At 46.7% G+C, this 25046-nt stretch overlaps 1 protein-coding gene and 1 long non-coding RNA gene across 3 annotated transcripts in view; one reads left to right on the top strand and one right to left on the bottom strand.

Annotated features, from left to right (window-relative positions):
• rin3 (Ras and Rab interactor 3) overlaps positions 1-25046 on the top strand; it is a 161378-nt gene that overhangs the window by 102134 nt on the left and 34198 nt on the right. For both annotated transcript variants that reach the window (XM_072492338.1, XM_072492347.1), the window contains 3 exons: positions 375-1802; positions 4032-4340; positions 19018-19149. In XM_072492338.1, the coding sequence (XP_072348439.1) occupies positions 375-1802; positions 4032-4340; positions 19018-19149 (1869 nt within the window). The remainder of the gene's footprint in view (positions 1-374; positions 1803-4031; positions 4341-19017; positions 19150-25046) is intronic.
• LOC140404013 (uncharacterized) lies at positions 6349-15330 on the bottom strand. The gene is made up of 2 exons (XR_011938447.1): positions 15148-15330; positions 6349-6695 (listed from the first exon to the last, which is right to left on the bottom strand). It is a non-coding gene; the product is annotated as an uncharacterized lncRNA (long non-coding RNA).

Genomic DNA, 25046 nt, shown 5'->3' on the forward strand with positions numbered 1-25046 from the left:
ATTTTCACAGTAACTTCATTGCAATGTTAAAGTAAGCCTGCTTGTGACAATAATAAAGATTATTATTATAACTCTTCCACTTCCAGTCCAGTCAAATGAGATCCAACAGTTGCGAATTCTCCATGCTGCAACATCAGCAATGAGACCTGTTGGCAGTCTTCATAGATGTAAGCGGTGGAAAATATAATACAAATCTTTGCATCCATTTAGATACGGTTAACTTATTTTAGAATTACACATATTCGCATTCATATCTAATCAATACAAGGTTAACACATGTTATCAGTACATGGCTATTTGTGGATTGTTACTCAGCAATTTATGTTTTACTCCTTTGAATGAAAAGCCTGACTGCTTATTGTGTTCTGTGTTAGATTTCTGGAATTCACACATTAACAAAAGATATCAAGAAGGAACGTTCTCAGTTTTGAAAGATTTGAACGTCGTCAATAATCAGACTCGTAACCTTCAAACGGCTCCTCGTCTGTCCACTGATAAAAAACAATGCTCATGTGAGATTGAGTTTACAGCAGGAAATGACAAGTTGTGGTTTGTCAATCCTGTGTTCATAAAAGAATACTGCAGCGCTGCCCCTTCAGTGAAGCAGAACTCAAACTCTCCAAATAATATGGATTTGAAGGTGAGGCGTCCTCCTCCACTCCCTCCCCGACCAAAACCCTCAGAACTGATTGCTGCGCTGTCCAGTAGCTGCAGAGGTGGAGGAGTCCAGTTTCTGCGTGGCGGAGAGTTTAAGAAAAACGGTGAAGACATCAACATCAGAAGGGATCATGAAAATTTGATAGACCTGTCAGATGGGAGGAAAGAGACTGAAATCGATGCGGACAATATAGGGACTCAAAATCGTGACAGATTCCCACCAGTCCCACCGAGGCGCCGGCCATCAGAAAAGCAACTTATAGACATTAACAGCAGCCAGACTGAGGGGGCAAGGAAAGAGGCTGAGACAGTTGCACAAAGCAATGAAACATGGAAGGAGAAGCCGCCAATTGAAGTCTTCATCGAGCCTGTCGTGAATGAACAACAGGGATTGCTGAGTGAAAAAGCCGAGGATATTGAGGGCGACCTGGACAACTGCACCTCAGACAGGTCCAGTCCTGAGCAGAGGAAACAAACATGCCATTCTACACCTGTGGCACCTCCAAGAAGGAAAAAGAAGTCCTACCAAATTGCTGAGGAAGAGATCAAACAGGAACACCCTGTTACAGGCCAGCAAAACAAAGCGTCAAAGATCACCGACAGGTTAGGTACAATAAAGGATCAGTCTGAAGATGCCTCTGACTCCTTAGTCGAGAGTGAGGGTGTGCAGTCACGTAACCTCGCGGATTTGAAAATAGCCGATGGGTCTTTGTACTCCCCTGATGGTAGTGTACTGGCTCCTGGTTCAGAAGTAGATTCCTTCTCTACCAGCAGCACAGAGGAAGAGCAGGATCCAGTAAACGCTCACTTGCGGCCTAAGAAACACCGGCACACCATGATGCTGGACAAGGCAAAAAACAGACTGTCAATAGTTGCACTGAGCAACGTTTTGAATGCCTTCCGTTCAACAGACAGAAAAATCCTGAAGAAAATAACCGAGCTGGCGCAAGAGAAGGCATCGTACTTTGGTCACCTGGTCCAGGATTATAAAGCCTACACGTTGGAAGTGATGGGAAAACACACCTCAAGCACAGAAATGCTGCAGGAAATCCGGCAGATGATGACGCAGCTCAAGAGCTATTTATTGCAAAGTACTGAGCTGACCTCAATGGTAGATTCATCTTATCAATCGGAAGAAAAATTGGGTAAGGATTGGCTTCTGCTATTTCTAACTTATGGGGCCCCAACCTAAGATGGCCACTGATGGAGGGGTTAGAAAAATGTTTCTTGCACAATAATGGTTAGAATATTGAATTCCACGCCACAAAGTGTTGTCATGGCCGAGACCACAAAGCCTTTTGAAAGGGAATTAAAGTGAGTAAATTTAAGGAAGAGTTAGACAGATTTTTAATTGATACTGGGTTGACGGGTTATGGAGAATGGGCGGGACGGTGGAGTTTAAGGCCAGAATGAGATCAGCCATGATTGAATGGCGGAGCAGACCCGATGGCGTAATCCTGCTCCTTTGCTTACGAACCTACGAATTAGATAGCTGGAGGAGTATTAAAGGGTATGTGGAGGGGAGAAACGCAGGAGAATTTGGAAATACTGTAGATGTCACATCTGGTGAAAAGCAATGCCAGAAATATTATCGGCTGAACAGCTTGCTTTGGTCTGTAACTGTCTGTGAATTTATGGCTACTTATTAGAAGAAATTCTTGCTCCGTTAAAACTCCCAGTTAAAGCATTTGCCGCTAAAGAATTAACTAAGGGTGAAAATAAAACAAATGAACATATTGTCATTTTGCAAGTTACTTAGCCAAATTACAAATGCTTGATTGTCAACTCTCCTTTGGCTTTCGAGTGTGAAGTGTTTCTATTAATTCTCTATGGTCAAGACATTGCAGTAAGTTCTGCTTAGTAAAATAAGAAACCTTTCCACAGGAGCGACTGAATTGGCCTAATGCCCCATTAGTACCTGGTTCTGGGTATTTGAAACAGTGGGTCCCTGAGTCCCTTGTGCTTCATGGGGATTTTCTGGGATGACATCAAGAAGCAGGAGCCTTTCATTTGTATGTTAATGTCACCAACACAACTCCTAAATAATTTTCCTGGGAAGTTGTCAAAAAGGTATCATCACTCCGAGAAGGTGGGCATTAGAGGTGGCAACCAGCCCCTTTGGATTGGAGTGATAAGGGACAACCAGCAAATACTTCAGCTCGGTAGCACAAGTGGCTAGCACTGTGGCTTCACAGCGCCAGGGTCCCAGGTTCGATTTCTCACTGGGTCACTGTCTGTGCAGAGTCTGCACGTTCTCCCCGTGTGTGCGTGGGTTTCCTCCGGGTGCTCCGGTTTCCTCCCACAGTATGAAGGCGTGCAGGTTAGGTGGATTGGCCATGCTAAATTGCCCTTCGTGTCCAAAAAGGTTAGGAGGGGTTACTGGGTTACGGGGATTGGGTGGAAGTGAGGGCTTAAGTGGGTCGGTGCAGACTTGATGGGCCGAGTGGCCTCCTTCTGCACTGTATGTTCTATGTTCTCTGTTCAGGACAGGTTAGCTATACTTCACTTTAATTTAGGCCACCAAAGAGCTCTAGCAGAGCTGAAAGCTGTTCGGCTACTGCTTCTGATGAGAAGCCAACAATTCCAGTAGCCAGCGGGACTTATGCAGTTGTGACAGTGCTTCCGAATCAGCTCCCTGTTCCACCCGGAACCAAGCAACCAGCTGGGAGAGGCAAGAGAAACCCGGATGTTTTTTAAAAAAAAGAGCAATTAGGGAATAAAAATCTGGACAATTCCTCTTCAATCTTTTTAGGTAATCAAAACTAGCCCAGGAGGCCACCAGGAGTTTCCACATTGTCCGCATTTCTGCGTGGGTCTCACCTCCACAACGCAAAGATGGGCAAGCTAGGTGGATTGGCCGCACTAAATTTTCCCTTAATTGGAAAAAAAATAAATAATTTACCGATTACTTAAACTATGTCAAATTAATTAGGAATGCACGGTAGCACAGTGGTTAGTACTGCTACCTCACAATGCCAGGGATCTGGGTTCAATTCCGGCCTTGGGTGACTGTCTTGATGGAGTTTGCACTTTCTCCCTGTGTCTATGAGGGTGTTTCCTGTGTTTTCTCCGTGTGCTCCGGTTTCCTCCCACAGTCTAAAGATGTGCAGGTTAGGTGGATTGGCTGTGCTAAATTGCCCCTTAGTGTCCAGGGGTGTGCAGGTTAGCTGGGATAATGGGGTTACGGTGATAGGGCAGGGGAGTGGGCCGAGGTAGAGTGATTTTTCAGAGGGTCGGTGCAGGCCCGATGGGCCAAAATGCCTCCCTCTGCACTTTCGGAATTCTATGGTTCTAATTATAAATAATTTCCCAATGGCCTCTTTTGAGCAATGTGTATTGCTTAACTAACGGAGCAGTCTTCTTATCTCTTTTAGAAGCTGTTGTGGAAGCGGCTTTGTGTAAGTGTGTGCTCAAACCCTTGAAAGACAACATCAACATTCAACTGAAGGAAATTCATTCCAAAAATGGCAATCTGAAGCTTCTGAAGGAGAACCAACAGACGGTGCAAACCACAACCACCACTGATTTGGGAGTGTCTACCAGCGTGCCGGAAACTGGCCTTTTGGAGAAAATACAGCAGAAACTCAGCACTATGCACCGGGCTTATTCACCTGACAAAAAGGTCACTTACCTCCTCAAGGCCTGCAAGCTGATTTATGATTCAATGTTGGTTGGAAATGCAGGTAAACTCTTCATTTCCATTGTGAGTTGTTTCCATACCTTTGGACTAATTGTTTTATTCGGCGAGGAGGGGGGAGGGGGGGGGGGGGGGCGGGGGGCGGGTAGTTTTCAACTTCACCATCTAATGTGGCCGGTCAAATTAACCGTCTGTTCAGGCACTCATCCAATTTTATTTCATTGGCCCAAATGGGAAGAAAATCAGATGGGTTCCAAAATGGGTGTGGGGGATGTGGGCTGTTTGGGTATGAAGTTCTTCCCGTTACATTACTGCTGACATGCTGAAGTAGAAAATGACCTGCTTTGTTACAGATTGGTGACTTTGTCAACTTTCACCACTATCTCCATTACATTAGCAGTCCAGTCCAAATCACAAGATCATAAAACCCCCACTGAATCCACATATTTCCCTTGACAATTTCCAAACCCTACTTTTACTGTACGCCTTGTCCTGTAGGTTTTTGGGTTGATACCGGATAACAAAAATGAATACACTATGCTTCTAATATTTGTAATTTAGTAGGGCATTAAATTCATCTTTATTAATTCTTCCATGTGGTGTGGGCATCACCCGCAAGGTCAGCATTTGGTGCCCGTCTCTAATTGCCCTGAGTTTGGGGCTACTGCAATATAACTTAGAAATATTAAACATCTACTGTTATTTAATTCCAAATAACCACTTTGGCCTTCAAAGTATTTACTTTCTTTGTCATCTGTGAGAGTACCAAACCTCTTGTAGTCAAAGCACCCAACTGACCATAATTTGGCCTAATCCGGCACTTCATTGGCAATCTCCTGTAATTAGGTGACATTGGTGAGGTAGAAATGGATTACTGAGATGGGTTTGCATTAAATGTTGGGAAATATTAAGGAGTGAATGATAACCTGGGAGCAGAATTTGACCATATGCCTCAAGCCTTTAAACAGAATCTCCCTTTAAAATAAACACTCAAGCCATATAAAAAGAGAAATGAGACTTATTGAAATAAATCAGAATATTACTTTGGTTTCTACGATGCACCTTAGTCCCTCCAATGCCCACTGACCATGGGAAGTATTAAGTGTATTGGCAGATACTGAGTGCTCCTTATCAAAGGCTACCTGGGTCTGGATATAGCCATAGATTAGAGGCAGGGAGCCTAAGCAATCAGCCCCACTGGCCACTGTGGATGACCACATTGGCCAAGTCCAGGAACAGACCGACACGAGGTCCTCCAATTTCCCACTTTCCTCTGTATTGCGTGAGTGTGTGTGTGTGTGTGTGTGTGTGTGTGGGGGGGGGGGGGGGGGGGGGGGGTGGCAAAGATCAGGAGCCTGAGCTAAATGCAGCCAGAAAGTGAGGAACAGCTCCTTCAAATAGTGGAAGAGGAACTACAACCTCTTATATCCACGTAATGTGGGCCTCAAAAGTTAAAGTAGAGTTCCATGTAACACTCCCCATTTCAAATCTCCAATGGGGAAACAGATTCCCTGAGGCATACCTTTGTGCAAATGACCTGTAAGAATGCAATCAAAAAAATTACACATGTTCCCCTTTTTTCTTCAGGGAGCACAATTAAGAGGGTAACATTAAAATGGGCGGCACGGTGGCACAGTGGTTAGCATTGCTGCCTCACATCTCCAGGGACCCGGGTTCAATTCCGGCCTCGGGTGACTGTCGGGTGACTGTGTGGAGTTTGCACGTTCTCCCCGTGTCTGCGTGGGTTTCCTCCGGGTGCTTCAGTTTCCTCCCACAGTCCAAGATGTGCAGATTAGGTGGATTGGCCGTGCTAAATTGCCCCTTAGTGTCCAAAAGGTTGCGTGGATTTACTGCGTTACAGGGATAGGGTGAAGGTGTGGGCTTAAGTGGGGTTCTCTTTCCCATGGCCAGTGCAGACGCGATGGGCCGAATGGCCTCCTTCAGCACTACAAATTCTATGATTAACGAGTGTTGCATTCACCCCAGCGCTGCATTTGATCGGTTTTGATTGATACTGAATTACACCATCTGTGGCAGTATCACTAGAGCTAATGTTACGGATAGAAAATCATATTTAATCAACATGCAGGAGACGATGCACTGGTCATGTCACCACACTCAATGATATATCAATAAACAGAAGGTGGCCACTGGTGGTTCCTGTGCCCTAATTTCTTTTGTTCTTTTAAATAGGCGACCGGTGTAGATAAAGGATCTGGATCGGCGCAGGCTGGGAGGGCCAAAGGGCCTGTTCCTGTACTGTCATTTTCTTTGTTCTTTGTTCTTTGAAGCACTGGCCACAATCTCCTCCTTTGCAGAACCAATTCATTAGCATAAAATTCCGTTTTCCTGCCCTCCGTAACAAGTTGTTTGCAGTACAGCTTCATTGAAAAGGACATGTCTGTAAAAGCAGAGTAGCATTTTTTGTAAACTTTACTAAACCAAAACCCATTTGCGTTATGAAGAAAAACATTGCACGTGAAAGACAAAATACATTTTTCGACTTGACTCCTGAAGTTGGCCCACCTGAAGTCTGGCAGAGTAAAACACTTGCAGTCGGGGGATCATTTATTTGTCGGACTTTGTGCTGATAAGGGCAGTGAAAGACGAGGCAGGAACTTAATTCAATGTTTCTGGCCATGGACCACAAAAGCATTGCGTGGTTTATGAATAGCAATGGAATCCTGTTTTTGAAGTATTGTCCAGGATTTACTCCCAGGTGTCTATCATTCTTTGTCTTCCTTTTTATCCCTTTTCTTATGAAGTCACTCAATAGGTTCCTATCACAACAACAACATCCTCAAAATATAATATACATAGAACATACAGTGCAGAAGGAGGCCATTCGGCCCATCGAGTCTGCACCGACCCACTTAAGCCCTCACTTCCACCCTATCCCCGTAACCCAATAACCCCTCCTAACCTTTTTGGTCACCAAGGGCAATTTATCATGGCCAGTCCACCTAACCTGCACGCCTTTGGACTGTGGGTGGAAACTGGAGCACCCGGAAGAAACCCACGCAGACACGGGGAGAATGTGCAGACTCCGCACAGACAGTGACCCAGCGAACCTGGGACCCTGGCGCTCTGAACCCACAGTGCTAGCCACTTGTGCTACCGTGCTGCCCCTATAATAAAAGGGAAGAACTGCCTCAAGACACTTCACTCATTAAGACAATGGAAATCAAATGTTGAGTGAAGCAAGGAAGGATGGGAAAGGATGACCGAAAGCATGATGGAGGAAGTGGGTTTTAGGCAGTTTTATAAAGGACGAGCAAGAGGTAGAGGGACAGAAAGGCTTTGTGAGAGAAAAAAAATCAAAATGACATTCTTGATGACTGAGCCAGGAAAGTGACAGCAATTAGACTATTCGACTATTTAATAATTGGCACATCCCAGATTAGCTCAACCTAGTCCTTGTTCAAAGGACAATTGACCTGGTTATTTTGTAGCAATTTTGTTAAAAAAACGTTCAAAAGGAACATGGGCAGAATTTTCCGGGTTTTTTTGATTGTGTTGACCCAGGCGGGAAAAGCTGTGCGCTGTCGCTGGACTCCACTGCTGGATTTTGCTGCCATGTCTATTGACATTGGTCAAAAAATATTCTGGTGGATGGTCCCACAATGTCACACTGGTGGGACGGGCTCTGAATTAGCACGTCCCACCAGCAATGTCAGCCTTCTAGAAATTAGGGCGCCTGATCTAACCATGAGAAAAAAGGGCACCCCCACAGATATTGGAGACCCCCACCCCTCATGCAAATGCACCCCCCCCCAAGGAATCACAGCCCCACAGACACAGGAAAATCCTCCCCCGACGGACCTCCTCATCAAAAGTTCCCCATTCCTAGTACTGCCCCTTGGCAGGGGGTAGGGGGCTGTACATAAAAGTGCATCCTGGGGGTTTGCATCGGCAGGTTTTGATTTACAAAACCTGTTGTAAACCTCACCGATGTAACGCCATGCCTGACATGGGGGGCTGATACAGTAGGGCAGCCCGCTAAATATAAGTTAATGTAAGGTAATGAGGTTTCTGACCTTCCATGGCGGGAAGCCCATTACATCATTGGCGGGGGGATGGGGACAGTTGAGTGGGGAAACCCTTCAGGCGTGAAAGTCATTTTGGGACTTCCCCTCGATTCTCCGCCCTGACATCATTTCAACCCATCGAAAATGGGGGTGGCAAATTCCCCCCCCAATTTCTATAATTTCACTGGACAAATTGATTTACTTGAGCGGATCCCTCATTTGGCTGGTCAGCTCAGTTGGCTAGCATATAGATTCACACCAACAGAACGGGGTGCAATCCCCTGTCCTGGCTGAGATAGAGTCGAGATCTACCTCGTGTCCTACCTGTAGGAATAAATCTTGGCACTTCGATGTGGCTCAGCACATATTTGCCAGGGACCTGCCGCCAGGCAGAGAACTCACTTCTTCAAGGTTCAATCTTTTAAAATTCCAAAACAAAACTTTTCCTGAAGAGATACAATAAGTATCAACAGTTGAGGAGTCTGGAGCAAAAGGAGAAGTCGATAGTAAATTAAACGCAAGAGATTTTAAACAGAGGGCAGGAGAAAGGTCTTTATAGAGTTATGGGCCTGTTGAGTTCCCTTCCATGGTTAGTGGTTGATGCAGAAACTATGGGCAGGATTTTCCAACCCTTCTCACATTTCATTTCATAATGTTCTTTGTTGTTTGTTCTTTAGTTATTAGGCCCATTTATCCATGTTGGTCGTTATTCATGATGAGGGAATATATACCCAATTACATTTGCCTGACCTATTCCCATATTCCTTCAATCTATTTTCTGTCATTCACTTATACAATCAAATTTTGAATACAATACAGCACAGGAATGTCCAAGCATGTACCAGTCATGATGCCAACCTTTGCCAAAACCCTCAGCACTTCCTTGTACCGTATCCCTCTATACCCATCCTATCCCATTGTTTGTCAAGATAACCTACTTCCATACTGTAACTTCTATATTCACTAACACTCCAAGCAGACCTGTCTTTTAACTTGCAATGCATGAAGTGGGGACATGGTCAGAGTGATTGAATATTTCCATTATAAATGATCAGACCAAGCACGATACAAGGTTATGCTTCAGTTGTACAGGGCACCGGTGAGGCCACATCTGGAGTACCATGAACAGCATTGATCTCCTTATCTAAGGAGAGCTGTACATGCACTAGAAGCAGTTCTAAGAAGGTTTACTAGGCTAATACCAGGATTGGACAGGTTGTCTTATGAGGAAAGGTTGGTGAGGTTAGTTTTGTGTCCACTAGAGGTTAGAAGAGTAAGAGACAACTTGATGAAAACATTTAAGATCCTGAGGGGTATTGACTGGGTGGATGTGGAGAAGGTGTTTCCTCTGGTGAGGGAATTTAGAACTAGGTCACTGTTTAAAGATAAGGGGTGAAATTCTCCGGAAACGGGGCGATGTCCGCCAACTGGCGCCCAAAATGGCGCAAATCAGTCGGGCATCGCGCCGCCCCAAAGGTGCGGAATGCTCCGCATCTTTGGGGGCCGAGCCCCAACCTTAAGGGGCTAGGTCGGCGCCGGACGAATTTCAGCCCCAACAGCTGGCAGAAAAGGCCTTTGTTGCCGCGCCAGCTGGCGCGGAAATTACATCTCTGGGCGGCGCATGCGCGGGAGCGTTAGCGGCCGCTGACGGCATTCCCGCGCATGCGCATTGGAGGGAGTCTCTTCCATGGCAGTCTCCACCATGGCGGAGACGGAAGGGAAAGAGTGCCCCCATGGCACAGGGCTGCCCGCGGATCGGTGGGCCCCGATCGTGGGCCAGGCCACCGTGGGGGCACCCCCCGGGGCCAGATCGCCCCCCCCCAGGACCCCGGAGCCCGCCCGCGCCGCCTTGTCCCGCCGGTAAGAGAGGTGGTTTAATCTACGCCAGCGGGACAGGCATTTTAGCGGCGGGACTTCGGCCCAACCGGGCCGGAGAATCGCGGGGGGGGGGGGGGGGGGGGGGGGGCCCAACTGGCGCGGCGCGATTCCCACCCCCGCCGAATATCCGTTGCCGGAGAATTCGGCAACCGGCGGGGGCGGGATTCACGCCAGCCCCCGGCGATTCTCCGACCCAGCGGAGGGTCGGAGAATCTCGCCCAAGGGGTCACTCATTTAAGACAGAGATGAGAAGGATTTTTTTTCTCCTGAAGGATCATGAACCTTTGAAACTCTTCCTCAAAAAGAGCAGAAGCAAAGCCTTGGAATATGCTTAAGGAAGAGCTAGATAGATTCTTGATTAACAAGGGAGTGAAAGGTTATGGGGTAAACGGGAATGTGAGTTGAGGTTACAATCCGATAAGCCATCATCTTATTGAATGATGGTGCAGGCTCGAGGGGCTGAGTGGCCTATTCTGCTCCTAATATGTATATTTGTATACTGTACTAACATTGCAGGCTGACCATTGCCACTCAGATTAGATTTTGTTAGGAGCCAATCAAAAGGCCATCCTTATTCGAAGTCCATTGGGGAAAAAATCCTCTCAATCAGTCATTCTAGCCCAGCATTAAGAAAACACCTGTGATCAATTGCACTAGTTCTGAATGGCCTATAGATCAATGATTTTTAAACAGGGGCACAAATACCAATACGTTCTCCTACAAAAGAGTTGAGGCCCTTTGATAATTTTAGTTTGCTCGTCACGGGAAACAGTCAGTTACCATAGTGACGAGCAGTATCTCAGTAACTATGTTGATGGATCTGTAGACAGAATTCTTCAAATTCCGGAAGATTGTCTTACAATTCTAATTTCTAATCTTAACGATCAAAACTAATGACATCCTGTTGTAACTGAATTGACCCGAGATGTTGTTAACATTGTTTTGCTATGGAGCTCTCCTGTCGCCAATTTATCATCGTATTTTTCAGGGTTTATTATTTTCCTTTCCTTCCATAAGCCGGGAATTCAGAACGGCGATTGGAGTCCAAACTTCTGGCTTTGCCACTTCCAAGTTGGCCATAAGGCAATGCTGGACACGTTCATATTGAAGTGCCCTTTCAGTTATTTACTATTTAATACAGCTAGGTGCTCCTCTGATCTTTGATGGGCCCTGCAGCTTGGAGAGCCTGTCCACAGCCTTCTATTGTTCAGTGATCCTGTCTCCATACCAATTGGGGAGATAACCTGGTCCAAAGTCCAATGAGTGACTGCTTTCCCCAGTAGTGGGTTCAAGACCTGGGAGTGGGTCAAGGGAATGGCTATCACTTACTTTGTTCAGCTGAAACAGGCACAATGTATGTACATATTCTTTCTGTCTGCAAAGAACAGCGACCTGTGCATTAATATATGTAGGTTCCAGTGCACACAAACGTGCAAGCCCGACTGACAATCTTAAATTGGTTGTCAGCATAATCCTTAGCACACAGGATTATTTAGCAAATGCTGTCCAATTGCAGAATCACATCTAGGGTATGATCGAACAGCCACGCTGCGTCCAAAAAGCAGCGTGTCATGACGCAACATGGCCGATAGAAGCCAGGAGAACCCCGCTCCCGGAATCTACCAGGCTCGCAACGCCTCACATGATCTAGAGTGATCTCATTGTGGGCGGGATCACTTTTTGGCAGATCTGCACATTAGAGCATGGCAGCTAGTCTCACTTTAATATGCAGTTCCCGAGACGCCTGAGGCATTGAGATCTATCCTCGTCGTCTCGGGGAACTCAATTCAGGGTGGTACCTTTGCACTGTTGATGCCACCCTGGCACTCCCAGTCTGGCACCCTGGAAGTGTCACCTGGGTGCCAGCCTGGCACTTCCAAGATGCCCATGTGCCACTGCCAGGGTATCAGGTTGGCACTGTCAAGTTGCCAAGCTGGCATTTTGCATGCAGCAGCGATCAGGCCAAAGGTGTCTGTGCAGGTGTTGGGAGAGTGGGGGAGGATATGGGGGCCCGGGGATCCCCTCATTGTGAGTTGGGGCTTTGGGAGTCGGAGGTCGCGTGGGGGGCTCCCAAGACCTCTCACTATACTGAGGAGTTCCAGTGAGTTGAGCTGCTCACTGTACAAAACTTGGCTCTGTGCGGCCTCGGTCATGTTTCCCCACTGGGGCCCCCTATCTAACTCTGAATGCCAGGAAACACACGGTTAAATACGCTCGCCATGGGACTTTGTTCCCATTTAGTTAAATTGTGTCCCTCATGTTGGACACCAAGTTTAGAGTATTGCAAACACGGATTGGTTGGTACAGTCTGTACCTTGCTCGTTATGAATAGTGGCTGAGACCTGCTGTGTGATACGATCGGTCAGTCACTGGGATGCACAGCCTACACGCCTAACATCACACTGGCACTGAAATTCATTCACCACATTACTCATTTGGGCGATAAGCAGAATGCTTTTTTGGCTTGATGGCAGCATCTTGTTAGCGACAGATACCACTGGTGTTGCTACTGCAAGGTAGCGACGCAAAACACCTGCTGCTCAAACGTTTGAGATACCTTCCACTTTCAGGGTAGTCTGAGACAGACTGGAAGCTTCATATAATAATACCCAGGTCCTGTTCTTTGCAGACAGAAAGAACAAATACACACATTGTACCTGTTTCAGCTGAACAAAGTATGTGACAGCCATTTGCTGACTCATTCCTCAGGACAATGCCTCGACCAATCAGGGTCAAACTGCCTGGTTTAAATTTCAAGAATGGCAGGCGGTCAACTATCAGTCACCTGATTCATACTCTATGGCAACATTTCTACCTATTAGCACTCTCTTCTCATACAGTACAGATTGTTGTTTTCCCCTTATATCGGTATTCTTGTAAAGTGTCCTGATGAGTGCAAGACGAAAAGCTTTGACATGTCTCTGTTTTCAGCAACACTCAAGCTCTGTACCACCAAACGACTATTAGTATAATAACTGTCAAACAAGTCTTGAAAAACCTGTAATTATTCATTTCCTTTATGTGGTGAGTCACCCTTTGCCTCTCTTACTGAATTTGGGACTGTGCCAGATAGGAAATCGCAAACACCAACCCACGGCCCAGCCCTGCATCATCCTGCACTCGGCACCAAGATGCATCAGGGAAATAAAGACTCCTGTGCTGGTACAAATAGCTGGCACACTTAGAAGGAAGCGGACCCTGGACTCCATAGCCTCAAAATTACCGAGCTTGACAGGACTTAAGTGCCATTTACACCCATGGGGGAGGTCTGGAGTATGGGCCAACCAGGTTCCACTGCACTGCGGATGGACCGTTAAATTCCATGCGCTAATCATCTGCCTGCTCCTCTTCATACCAAAGAAGCAAGCCGGGGGCGGGGAGGGGGGGGGGGTGCTTGAAAAGTCTCAGTACAACTCATGTCATTGAGAGCTGTGTGAATCCAGTTCAGGCCTTTTTGAATGCCTCAAATCAATTAATGAGATAATCGATCGCAGCAAAAACAAAGGTTTTTGAAAACAAAGGCCTAGAGGTGATTCCTCTAGGCTCCACCATTCTCCAACACATTGGTGTCAGATACAGTGTCCACTCATTTCCTGTACAGACTGGAGAAACATCAGCAAAGAGGCAATCATGTGGGGAGACACACAACGACCGAGAGTCTATTGGGAGCCCAAATGGCTCAGTCAGTAGAATTCTTCCTTCTGAGCTGGAAATCCCCGGGTTTAAGCCCTACTCCAAGACCTGTGGCTGCAGAAGGAGCATTCATGTGACTCAAAGCAGGTTGTTAATCAGCCTGCTAAGTCCTTCTGACACTCCCCACCATTCCCTAATAGAGCGTGGCAAAACTGGAGTTTTTTATCAGGGTAAAGGCCAAAGATTGGACATTAGCAAATACTGTACGGAGAGGATTAACGTGATGCAAAGAACTGTCCAAAACAGCAATCTGTGCCTTTGCAATTGAATCTTACATACTAGCAAATGGTTCGCGGTATCTACCCAATATGTCCTTGATAGGCCTGGAGAGTATAAGTGGTGGGGGCGGTATTAGAGCATAACCAATGCCTTAACACATGGCGCCACCTAGAGTTTCACACAACATAATACAAGTGATATTCAACAGTGATCTTTATTTTGCTACAAAACAGTGGCCACCACTGCTCTTAAAAATAAATGGCTTGAAAGAAGCAGTGAGTGGAAGTAACTGGGAGCAGCATGTTCAGTTCCACCTGACTGAGGGAAGCAATCTGCTCATTTAATGCACCAGTACAACCACCTCATCTCACACATCATTCAGTACATTACCTTCAGCCCCAGTCCTTCCTCCTTACGCTCCTTAATTTCACACAAAATTATTTTACAAAACGCATTTAACTCACCGTTTCAATTGGAGCCTTTTACGTTTGTTGAAACTTGGCATTCGCACAGACCCATGTTTGGGTGGACGTGCAACCTTACAGAGTGAGCCACGGTCCACCGCTTGCTACAACCGTACTTTGGCAACCCATCGGTGGTTAGCAATGCTGCCTCTCAGCGCCAGGGACCCGGGTTCAATTCCGGCCTTGGGCAATTGAATGCGTGGAGTTTGCACTTTCTCCCCGTGTCTGCTTGGATTTGCTCCGGGAGCTCCAGTTTCCTCCCACAGTCCAAAAATGCGCAGGTTAGGCGGATTGGCCACACTAACCTGCCCCTTAGTGTCCAAACGATGTGTAGGTTAGGTGGGGTTATAAGGATGGGGTGGATGATTGGGCCTGGGTCGGGTGCTCTTTCAGAGATCAGTGCAGACTCGAAGGGCCGAAGGGCCTCCCCCTGTACTGTAGGAATTCTATGTTTCCATGATTCTGTCATCTGTGCCTGAAAGAACTGTTGCAAAACGTATCTCGTTGCCTTTTGTAATTTCTATACACTGAAGATCTTGGTATATGTTAAATTATATGACTTTTAACTTACCTGCAGTGCATAAGAGATTCCATTTGTCGCCAGAGGGGGGAGGGGGAGGTGTATTTCAGCTAGGTGGGCCTGTTGTAAGATTTGTTTCTTGTACACAACAGCAGCGTTAATACAGTCTTTTCGATCAGCCATCCACACTTGTCTCTTGAGAAGTAAGTGACTGAGTAGCACACGTTTGCAATTGCCAGATTACAGCATCCAGTCCGTAGAAGGCAAGTGGGTTAAAATCCTGCAGCTGAGCATAAAAACATGGAGCCGCCCTTATAAGGGCTAATGTTGAGTCCAAGAGACAATCTAGTGCAGTGATTTGAAACCAGCTTTATTTGGACAGAGCAAGGCGAACCCATGATGCAGATCATTGTGCAGATTTTCCAAATTCATCCGGCTTTCGAGAGATGCTGGGTCGGTGGTCTAACTATCAGCGAACCATAGGCTTTTGTTAGGATTAGCATTCAATATGACAAAGCCCAGTGGAATACTATGTGATTTAGCCACATAACACTGAATAAAGTGGAACAGAAATTAATTTAGGAAGTACCGTATCACATACCCAGAAGCATTCCTGAAGTTGTCATCGGGAAAAAAAGAAGCATCTATTTTAAAACAAAGATAACGTTAGAAATTTTCTTCCTTTCTATATTTCGAATTGTTGCTCCTCAGTAATATTAGAGCAGATTTATTTTTTAAAATCATTGTCTACTAAAAACAAAGGCATTCAAAGCACTCTTACTTTTGACCAGAAATGGATCCCTTCGGTTAGATGCTCCAGGTAGTTTCCAGCAGGGCCAGATTAGTTTTCTATCAAGTTTATTGCGAAGGATTTATGCTCAGCTGATGAAGGTGAAAGGTCAACCATTGGCCTGGATTTCTCACACAGCAGCAAAGTAGCAACATTTACCGCTTTCCTCGACGCAGGTTGCCTGCAAAAAATCTAGCAGTCTCCGTGGCTTGAATTTCCCCCTTTCCAGTGTCAGTATGAATCTGATGCCAAATCAAGGGGATCAACAGTCGCCCAGCAAGGATAATATCATCAGGCAGGGTGGGCAGTCAATGAAGAATTGACACAGACAGTGCATAATATGTACTCATTATCCTTCACTTTTAATTAGGTTTTTCAGAAAGTGAAATGAACGATCACGTGGGATACAAATAAACTGAAATATCGTAAACGATTTTATTAATATTTTAAAATATCTTTTAAAATATCATGCTCGAGGAATTTGACATTCCAAAATGATGAATATGGTTTTCCAGGGCCAGAGAGGTGTTTCAGCAGAAATTGTGAACTTAGTGTGCCACTACGTATTCACCGGGGTGTATCTTTATCAATTGTTCTCACATTGAGACTAATAGGCACGTTCTCGTCAGTTCAGTGATTTCTAATTGATCAGAGCCATGGGGGGGGGGGGGGGGGGGGTGGAGTTGAGCAGCGCATGGAGGAGCATGGAATTACTGACAGCATATGTGCCAACTCCAGACGCTGCTGTCTGTTTTGGAGCCACAATAAAGGGGAACACTGACAATGTTGCTGTCATTACTATAGCAACATCCGAGCCAATATGTCTAGCATGGTTCCTACGCACGGCAGACATCAATCTTCAGGTTGTCACCAGTGTGACAACAGGCGAAAGCAGTTCTTTGAGCTTGTTCCCCCTGATCCTGAGCCAGAAAGTTCATAAGTGATTGCCAATTTGTAAATTTCTCTCAACAACTGCAGTTAGACTTTGTGTTAAGGGGAGAGGCCTGCTCCTGCACAGCTCCATCTTATGCACAGAATAACCTATTGCCTGTCGCACAATATGGTGCTTTTGTGCTTGGTCAAGAGGCAGGAAAAATCAACCCGTGCTCGATTTATTGCCTGGCAATTAGCTATCCCTTCCTGGAAAGTGTACATGGAAGGATATTGGGTAAGGGCAGGACCAAATTGGGTTGAGATCTACCCCCACAGTTAGTGTAAAAGTGTAAAGTCGCCATAGTCCCAGATGACCATAGGCTGCTTTCCCCTTTGAGGGGGGAGAGCTGATTGGTGGTTATTTAACCTGAGGATCACCACATCTCAGGCGAGAGGCATGTTTGAGAAGGTGGGGCCTCCATGAATAACCGCAGCCAGCACGGGAATGTGAACCCACCCTGCCGACCTCGCTCTGCATCACGGACCAGTTGCCTAGCCCACTGAACCAAACCGGCTCCCCGTCGGTTAATACACCTACTGACGTCCACTGCCTTGGTCCATACCTGAAGAACTTCAATTTGCAAATGGTTGAAGAAAAGATTGCCAGCGCCTATGGAACCAAATCCCATCATGTGTCGTGGCTTGTGAGAGGATGAAAGGAAAGGCCATAAAATTGAATAAGCATTTCTCTGGCACTTACAAGCCACAAAATATTTTAATATCAAAAATTTCTTGGTATATATATATATATATATATATATATATCTACATATATATAGGGTGGCACAGTAGCACAGAGGGTGGCAAGATTACACAGTGGCTAACACTGTTGCTTCACAGCTCCAGGGTCCCAGGTTCGATTCCCGGCTTGGGTCACTGTCTGTGCGGAGTCTGCACGTTCTCCCCATGTCTGCCTGGGTTTCCTCCGGGTGCTCCAGTTTCCTCCCACAGTCCAAAGATGTGCAGGTTAGGTGGATTGGCCATGCTAAATTGTCCTTAGTATCCAAAAAGGTTAGGTGGGGTTACTGGGTTACAGGGATAGGATGGAGGTGTGGGCTTAAGTAGGGTGCTCTTTCCAAGGGCCGGTGCAGACACGATGGGCCGAATGGCCTCCTGCACTGTAAATGATATAGTGATCACAAAATAGCTTCAAGAACTTTTGTCAGTGATGAAACCCTGAATTAAGAGCTAGCATCCATGAATAAGGCAACTGATGCAGGAATAATAGATCATAGATTCCCTGCAGTGCAGAAGGAGGCCATTCGACCCCTCAAGTCTGCACAAACCCTCCAAAATAGCCCTCTACCTAGGCCCACTCCTCCGCCTCATAACCCCTTACCCCAGCTAACCGTTGGATACTAAGGGGCAACTTAACATGGCCAATCTACCTAACCTGCACATCTTTGGATTTTGGGAGAAAACCGGAGCCCCCGGAGGAAACCCACGTAGTCACGGGGAGAATGTGCAAATTCCACCCATTCACCCGAGGCCGAGATTGAACCCAGGACCCTGGCGCTGCAGGGCACCACTGTGCCGTGTTTAAAACAGGATTCACCTTTTGCACCTTCACTGCACTTTTACCAATTCAAACGTGTAAAAACGTAACATTTCTTATTTTATAATAAATTTAGAGTACCCAGCTATTTTGTTTTCCAATTAAGGGGCAATTTAGCGTGGCCAATCCACCTAATGTGCACATCTTTTTGGGTTGTGGGGTGAGACCATCGCAGACACGGGGAGAATGTGCAAACTCCACACGGACAAAAAGTATCATTTCTGATAGCAAATATAGCACCACCAATGGTAGGATTCTAATGTGAACAGGATGCCAGTGTTTTGGAAATGTAATTCAAGCAAGGTTTATAACAAAACAGCAAGTTGAAGGTGTGTGTCTGGGTTCATTCCCAAGGGTCTGTTTTCGTGCACAAAACATGTGCGGGTGACAAAGGATTAAATCTGTACAAACTGTATAGTTGATTGTTGGGAAGAATGTTTCCTGGGGTGTTTATTTGCTGTAACCAACTTTGATACAAGTTTGAATAAAATGCGTTTATAAATAAAATAAAAGCCAAAGCAGTGGAATACATCAGAAATGGATCGTTTCTCTCCTCGTTCATAGTGGTCTTTCACTGCAGGTAACAGCACTGTGGGAGTAATAGAAGTTGCTAATTCACTTTCCAATTCTGCTTCTGTTTTAGCAAAATCACACGGTGCTGATGATTTCCTCCCTGTGTTAATGTATGTGCTGGCAAGGAGTGACCTGACATCGTTGCTTCTCGATGTGGAATATATGATGGAGCTACTTGACCCTTCACTACACTTAGGAGAAGGTATGGCTATTCTTGCTTGGAGCACAGTGTGCCAGCAGATAGAAATTAGTAGGAACACGCGTAACATGAATGGACTTCATTTTTTCCCTTAGCTTTAAAGTTGACTCCATAAACATATTTGCTCTCACTGCATTTTCTTCATTTTTATTATGCAAAGCTGAGAAACTGCACACAGAACAACATTTTACATTAATCACAGAGTGGTTGCAGTGCAGGAAGAGGACCGTCGACCCATTGAGGCCTTGCCAACTGCCTGCAAGAGCAACTTAGCTCTTTGGACCTATTTAGCAATTTAGACCACAAGGTCTTGTGGAGCAGTGAGTGGTGTCTCTACCTCTGAGCCAGAAGCTCTGGGTTTGAGGCCCACCCCAGGACTTGATGTCCAAGGAAGGTGCGTTCATAACGCGGTCAAACAGGTTGAGTGTCAACCTGCAAAACATTCCCACTCACGCCAATGGAAGGTAATAAGAGCAGGAGAGACGTCTGGTCAGCCAGGCTTGACGCAGAGTGGCACCCCTCAAGCTATAAGCCTCTGGCGACAGGCTAGCGACCAGTTCCGGGAAAAACTAAGTATGGAAATTGCAGGAAGGGAAACAACAACAGCTCGCTACACACTTTCCCCATCGTATTGCAGTATCCTTTTCCCTGTCAGGAGCAAATCTTGTTCTTTTTTGAAAGACCTGAGTAAATCTGCTGCCACCAGGGTCTGAGGCAATACATTCCAAGTCAAAACCACTCGCTGCAGAAAACATTTTTACTCATGTCGCCTGTGGTTCTTTTGCCAATCACCTTAAATCAGTGTCCTCTGGAGCCATCCTCCTAAAGATGTTTACAGCCTCCATGGAGCCCTCACATTCTTCCTGAAGTGTGGTGGCCAGAATTGGACACAATACTCCAGTTGAGGCTGAACCAAAGATCTTTAAAGGTCCATTATAACTTCCTTGATTTTGTACTTCAGGCCTCTACTTATAAAGCCCCGGATTCCATATGCATTTTTAATCACTTTCTCAACCTTCCCCGCCACCTTCAATGATTGGTGCTCATATACACCCAGGTCCTTCTGTTCCTGTCCCTACTTTAGAATTGTAGTATTTATTTTATATTGCCAGGGTTCATGTTTTCTACCAAAATGCATCAATTCAGACTTCACAGCATTAAATGTAACCTGCCACATTCCTGCCTAATCCACCAGCCCTTCGATGACCTCTTGAAGACTCTCACCATTCTCCTCACAGTCCACAATACTTGCAGGTTTTTCCAATCAGAAGTCCTGAATCATTTGTTTTTTTTATAATAAGAAGAAATCTGTTTTCCACAGTTTAATTTCTTGGCATCAGCAGTAGGTTAGCAGCCAATTTCAGCTGGTTATTCCATTGGAACTGAGAGCTATATAAATGTAAAGCTCAGAGTTTCCAACTGCAACCTCATATCCTGCATCACGTCAAAGGTCAGAAGTTGCAATTTTCAGCTAATAACAGCAGTCGCTGTAATTCTTTGCCAAGTTGCACAAGAAACTGACAGCGGTGTAATTTGAAATTTCAGTCCACTCTGCTTTATCTATTTGAAAAATTCAGTCGTGTTTATGGAGATAGCAGTCCTTAGAATGGATGGAGATTATAAGGGCCAGAATTCTCTGGCTGTTGGGATTTGCTGTTCGTTGTGGCAGCGCACCCCGCCCATGGGTTTCCCAACGGCGTGGGGCGGTGCGACGGGAGCAGAAAATCCCGCTGCCAGCGAATGCCGCGCCGTCCCGAAACAACTCGCGGCTGGAGGACAGAAGAATCCAGCCCATGTTCTTCACTATTTAGAATCTTGTGGTGCAGCGTAGTTGCAGAGTTTCGAAGGTTAGTGGAGAGGAGCAAAAAAGGGAAAGAAGTAAAGATTTGCATTAACTTTTTTTTAAAAAAATATTTTATTGAAAATTTTTGGTCAACCAACACAGTACATTGTGCATCCTTTACACAATATTATAACAACACAAATAACAATGACCTATTTTATAAACAGAAAATGAATAAATAATAAATAACAAAAATGAAAACTAACCCTAATTGGCAACTGCCTTATCACAAGTAACACTCTCCAAAAATATAATTTAAAAGTCCAATATATAATTATCTGTAGCAACGACCTATACATATTATACAGTATATATTAACAACCCTGAGAGTCCTTCTGGTTCCTCCTCCCCCCCCCCCTCCCCTCCCCCCCCCCCCCCCCCCCCCGATCCTGGGCTGCTGCTGCTGCCTTCTTTTTTCCATTCCATCTATCTTTCTGCGAGGTATTCGACGAACGGTTGCCACCGCCTGGTGAACCCTTGAGCCGACCCCCTTAGAACGAACTTAATCCGCTCTAGCTTTATAAACCCTGCCATGTCATTTATCCAGGTCTCCACCCCCGGGGGCTTGGCTTCTTTCCACATTAGCAATATCCTATGCCGGGCTACTAGGGACGCAAAGGCCAAAACATCGGCCTCTCTCGCCTCCTGCACTCCCGGCTCTTGTGCAACCCCAAATATAGCCAACCCAACAGCTTGGTTCGACCCGGACCCCTACTACTTTTGAAAGCACCTTTGTCACCCCCATCCAAAACCCCTGTAGTGCCGGGCATGACCAAAACATATGGGTATGATTCGCTGGGCTTCTCGAGCACCTCGCACACCTATCCTCCACCCCAAAGAATTTACTGAGCCGTGCTCCAGTCATATGCGCCCTGTGTAATACCTTAAACTGAATCAGGCTTAGCCTGGCACACGAGGATGACGAGTTTACCCTGCTTAGGGCATCTGCCCACAGCCCCTCCTCGATCTCCTCCCCCAGCTCTTCTTCCCATTTCCCTTTTAGTTCATCTACCATAGTCTCCCCTTCGTCCCTCATTTCCCTATATATATCTGACACCTTACCACCCCCCACCCATGTCTTTGAGATCACTCTGTCCTGCGCCTCTTGTGTCGGGAGCTGCAGGAATTCCCTCACCTGTTGCCTCGCAAAAGCCCTCAGTTGCATATACCTGAATGCATTCCCTTGGGGCAACCCATATTTCTCGGTCAGCGCTCCCAGACTCGCAAACTTCCCATCCACAAACAGATCTTTCAGTTGCGTTATTCCTGCTCTTTGCCACATTCCATATCCCCCATCCATTCCCCCCGGGGCAAACCTATGGTCGTTTCTTATCGGGGACCCCCCCAAGGCTCCAGTCTTTCCCCTATGCCGTCTCCACTGTCCCCAAATCTTCAGTGTAGCCACCACCACCGGGCTTGTGGTGTAGTTCCTCGGTGAGAACGGCAATGGGGCTGTCACCATAGCCTGTAGGCTAGTCCCCCTACAGGACGCCCTCTCTAATCTCTTCCACGCCGCTCCCTCCTCCTCTCCCATCCACTTACTCACCATTGAAATATTAGCGGCCCAATAATACTCACTTAGGCTCGGTAGTGCCAGCACCCCCCCTATCCCTGCTACGCTGTAAGAATCCCTTCCTCACTCTCGGGGTCTTCCCGGCCCACACAAAACCCATGATGCTCTTTTCGATCCTTTTTTAAAAAGCCTTCGTGATCACCACCGGGAGGCACTGAAACACAAAGAGGAATCTCGGGAGGACCACCATCTTAACCGCCTGCACCCTCCCTGCCAGTGACAGGGATACCATATCCCATCTCTTGAAATCCTCCTCCATTTGTTCCACCAACCGCGTTAAATTTAACCGATGCAATGTGCCCCAATTCTTGGCTATCTGGATCCCCAGGTAACGAAAGTCCCTTGTTACCTTCCTCAACGGTAGGTCCTCTATTTCTCTACTCTGCTCCCCTGGATGCACCACAAACAACTCACTTTTCCCCATGTTCAATTTATACCCTGAAAAATCCCCAAACTCCCCAAGTATCCGCATTATTTCTGGCATCTCCTCCGCCGGGTCTGCCACATATAGTAACAAATCGTCCGCATACAAAGATACCCGGTGTTCTTCTCCTCCTCTAAGTACTCCCCTCCACTTCTTGGAACCCCTCAACGCTATCGCCAGGGGCTCAATCGCCAGTGCAAACAATAATGGGGACAGAGGGCATCCCTGCCTTGTCCCTCTATGGAGCCGAAAATATGCAGATCCCCGTCCATTCGTGCCCACACTCGCCATCGGGGCCCTATACAACAGCTGCACCCATCTAACATACCCCTCTCCAAAACCAAATCTCCTCAACACCTCCCACAAATAATCCCACTCCACTCTATCAAATGCTTTCTCAGCATCCATCGCCACTACTATCTCCGTTTCCCCCTCTGGTGGGGGCATCATCATTACCCCTAACAGCCTCCGTATATTCGTGTTCAGCTGTCTCCCCTTCACAAACCCAGCTTGGTCCTCGTGGACCACCCCCGGGACACATTCCTCTATTCTCATTGCCATTACCTTGGCCAGGATCTTGGCATCTACATTTAGGAGGGAAATAGGTCTATAGGACCCGCATTGTAGCGGGTCCTTTTCCTTCTTTAAGAGAAGCGATATCGTTGCTTCAGACATAGTCGGGGGCAGTTGTCCCCTTTCCTTTGCCTCATTAAAGGTCCTCTTCAATACCGGGGCGAGCAAGTCCACATATTTTCTATAGAATTCGACTGGGAATCCATCCGGTCCCGGGGCCTTTCCCGCCTGCATGCTCCTAATTCCTTTCACCACTTCTTCTACCTCGATCTGTGCTCCCAGTCCCACCCTTTCCTGCTCTTCCACCTTGGGAAATTCCAGCCGATCCAAAAAGCCCATCATTCTCTCCCTCCCATCCGGGGGTTGAGCTTCATATAATTTTTTATAAAATGCCTCGAACACTCCATTCACTCTCTCCGCTCCCCGCTCCATCTCTCCTTCCTCATCCCTCACTCCCCCTATTTCCCTCGCTGCTCCCCTTTTCCTCAATTGGTGTGCCAGCAACCTGCTCGCCTTCTCCCCATATTCGTACTGTACACCCTGTGCCTTCCTCCATTGTGCCTCTGCAGTGCCCGTAGTCAGCAAGTCAAATTCTACATGTAGCCTTTGCCTTTCCCTGTACAGTCCCTCCTCCGGTGCTTCCGCATATTGTCTGTCCACCCTCAAAAGTTCTTGCAGCAACCGCTCCCGTTCCTTACTCTCCTGCTTCCCTTTATGTACCCTTATTGATATCAGCTCCCCTCTAACCACCGCCTTCAGCGCCTCCCAGACCACTCCCACCTGGACCTCCCCATTATCATTGAGTTCCAAGTACTTTTCAATGCACCCCCTCACCCTTAGACACACCCCCTCATCTGCCATTAGTCCCATGTCCATTCTCCAGGGTGGGCGCCCTCCTGTTTCCTCCCCTATCTCCAAGCCTACCCAGTGTGGAGCGTGATCCGAAATGGCTATAGCCGTATACTCCGTTCCCCTCACCTTCGGGATCAACGCCCTTCCCAGCACAAAAAAGTCTATTCGCGAGTAGACTTTATGGACATAGGAGAAAAACGAGAACTCCTTACTCCTAGGTCTGCTAAATCTCCACGGGTCTACACCTCCCATCTGCTCCATAAAATCTTTAAGTACCTTGGCTGCTGCCGGCCCCCTTCCAGTCCTGGACTTCGACCTATCCAGCCCTGGTTCCAACACCGTATTAAAATCTCCCCCCATTATCAGCTTTCCCATCTCTAGGTCCGGAATGCGTCCTAGCATCCGCCTCATAAAATTGGCATCATCCCAGTTCGGGGCATATACGTTTACCAAAACCACCGTCTCCCCCTGTAGTTTGCCACTCACCATCACGTATCTGCCCCCGTTATCCGCCACTATAGTCTTTGCCTCGAACATTACCCGCTTCCCCACTAATATAGCCACCCCCCTGTTTTTCGCATCTAGCCCCGAATGGAACACCTGCCCCACCCATCCTTTGCGTAGCCTAACCTGGT

This window comes from Scyliorhinus torazame, chromosome 2 (genome assembly GCF_047496885.1).
Source record: "Scyliorhinus torazame isolate Kashiwa2021f chromosome 2, sScyTor2.1, whole genome shotgun sequence".
In the NCBI taxonomy this organism is placed as follows: Eukaryota; Metazoa; Chordata; class Chondrichthyes; order Carcharhiniformes; family Scyliorhinidae; genus Scyliorhinus; species Scyliorhinus torazame.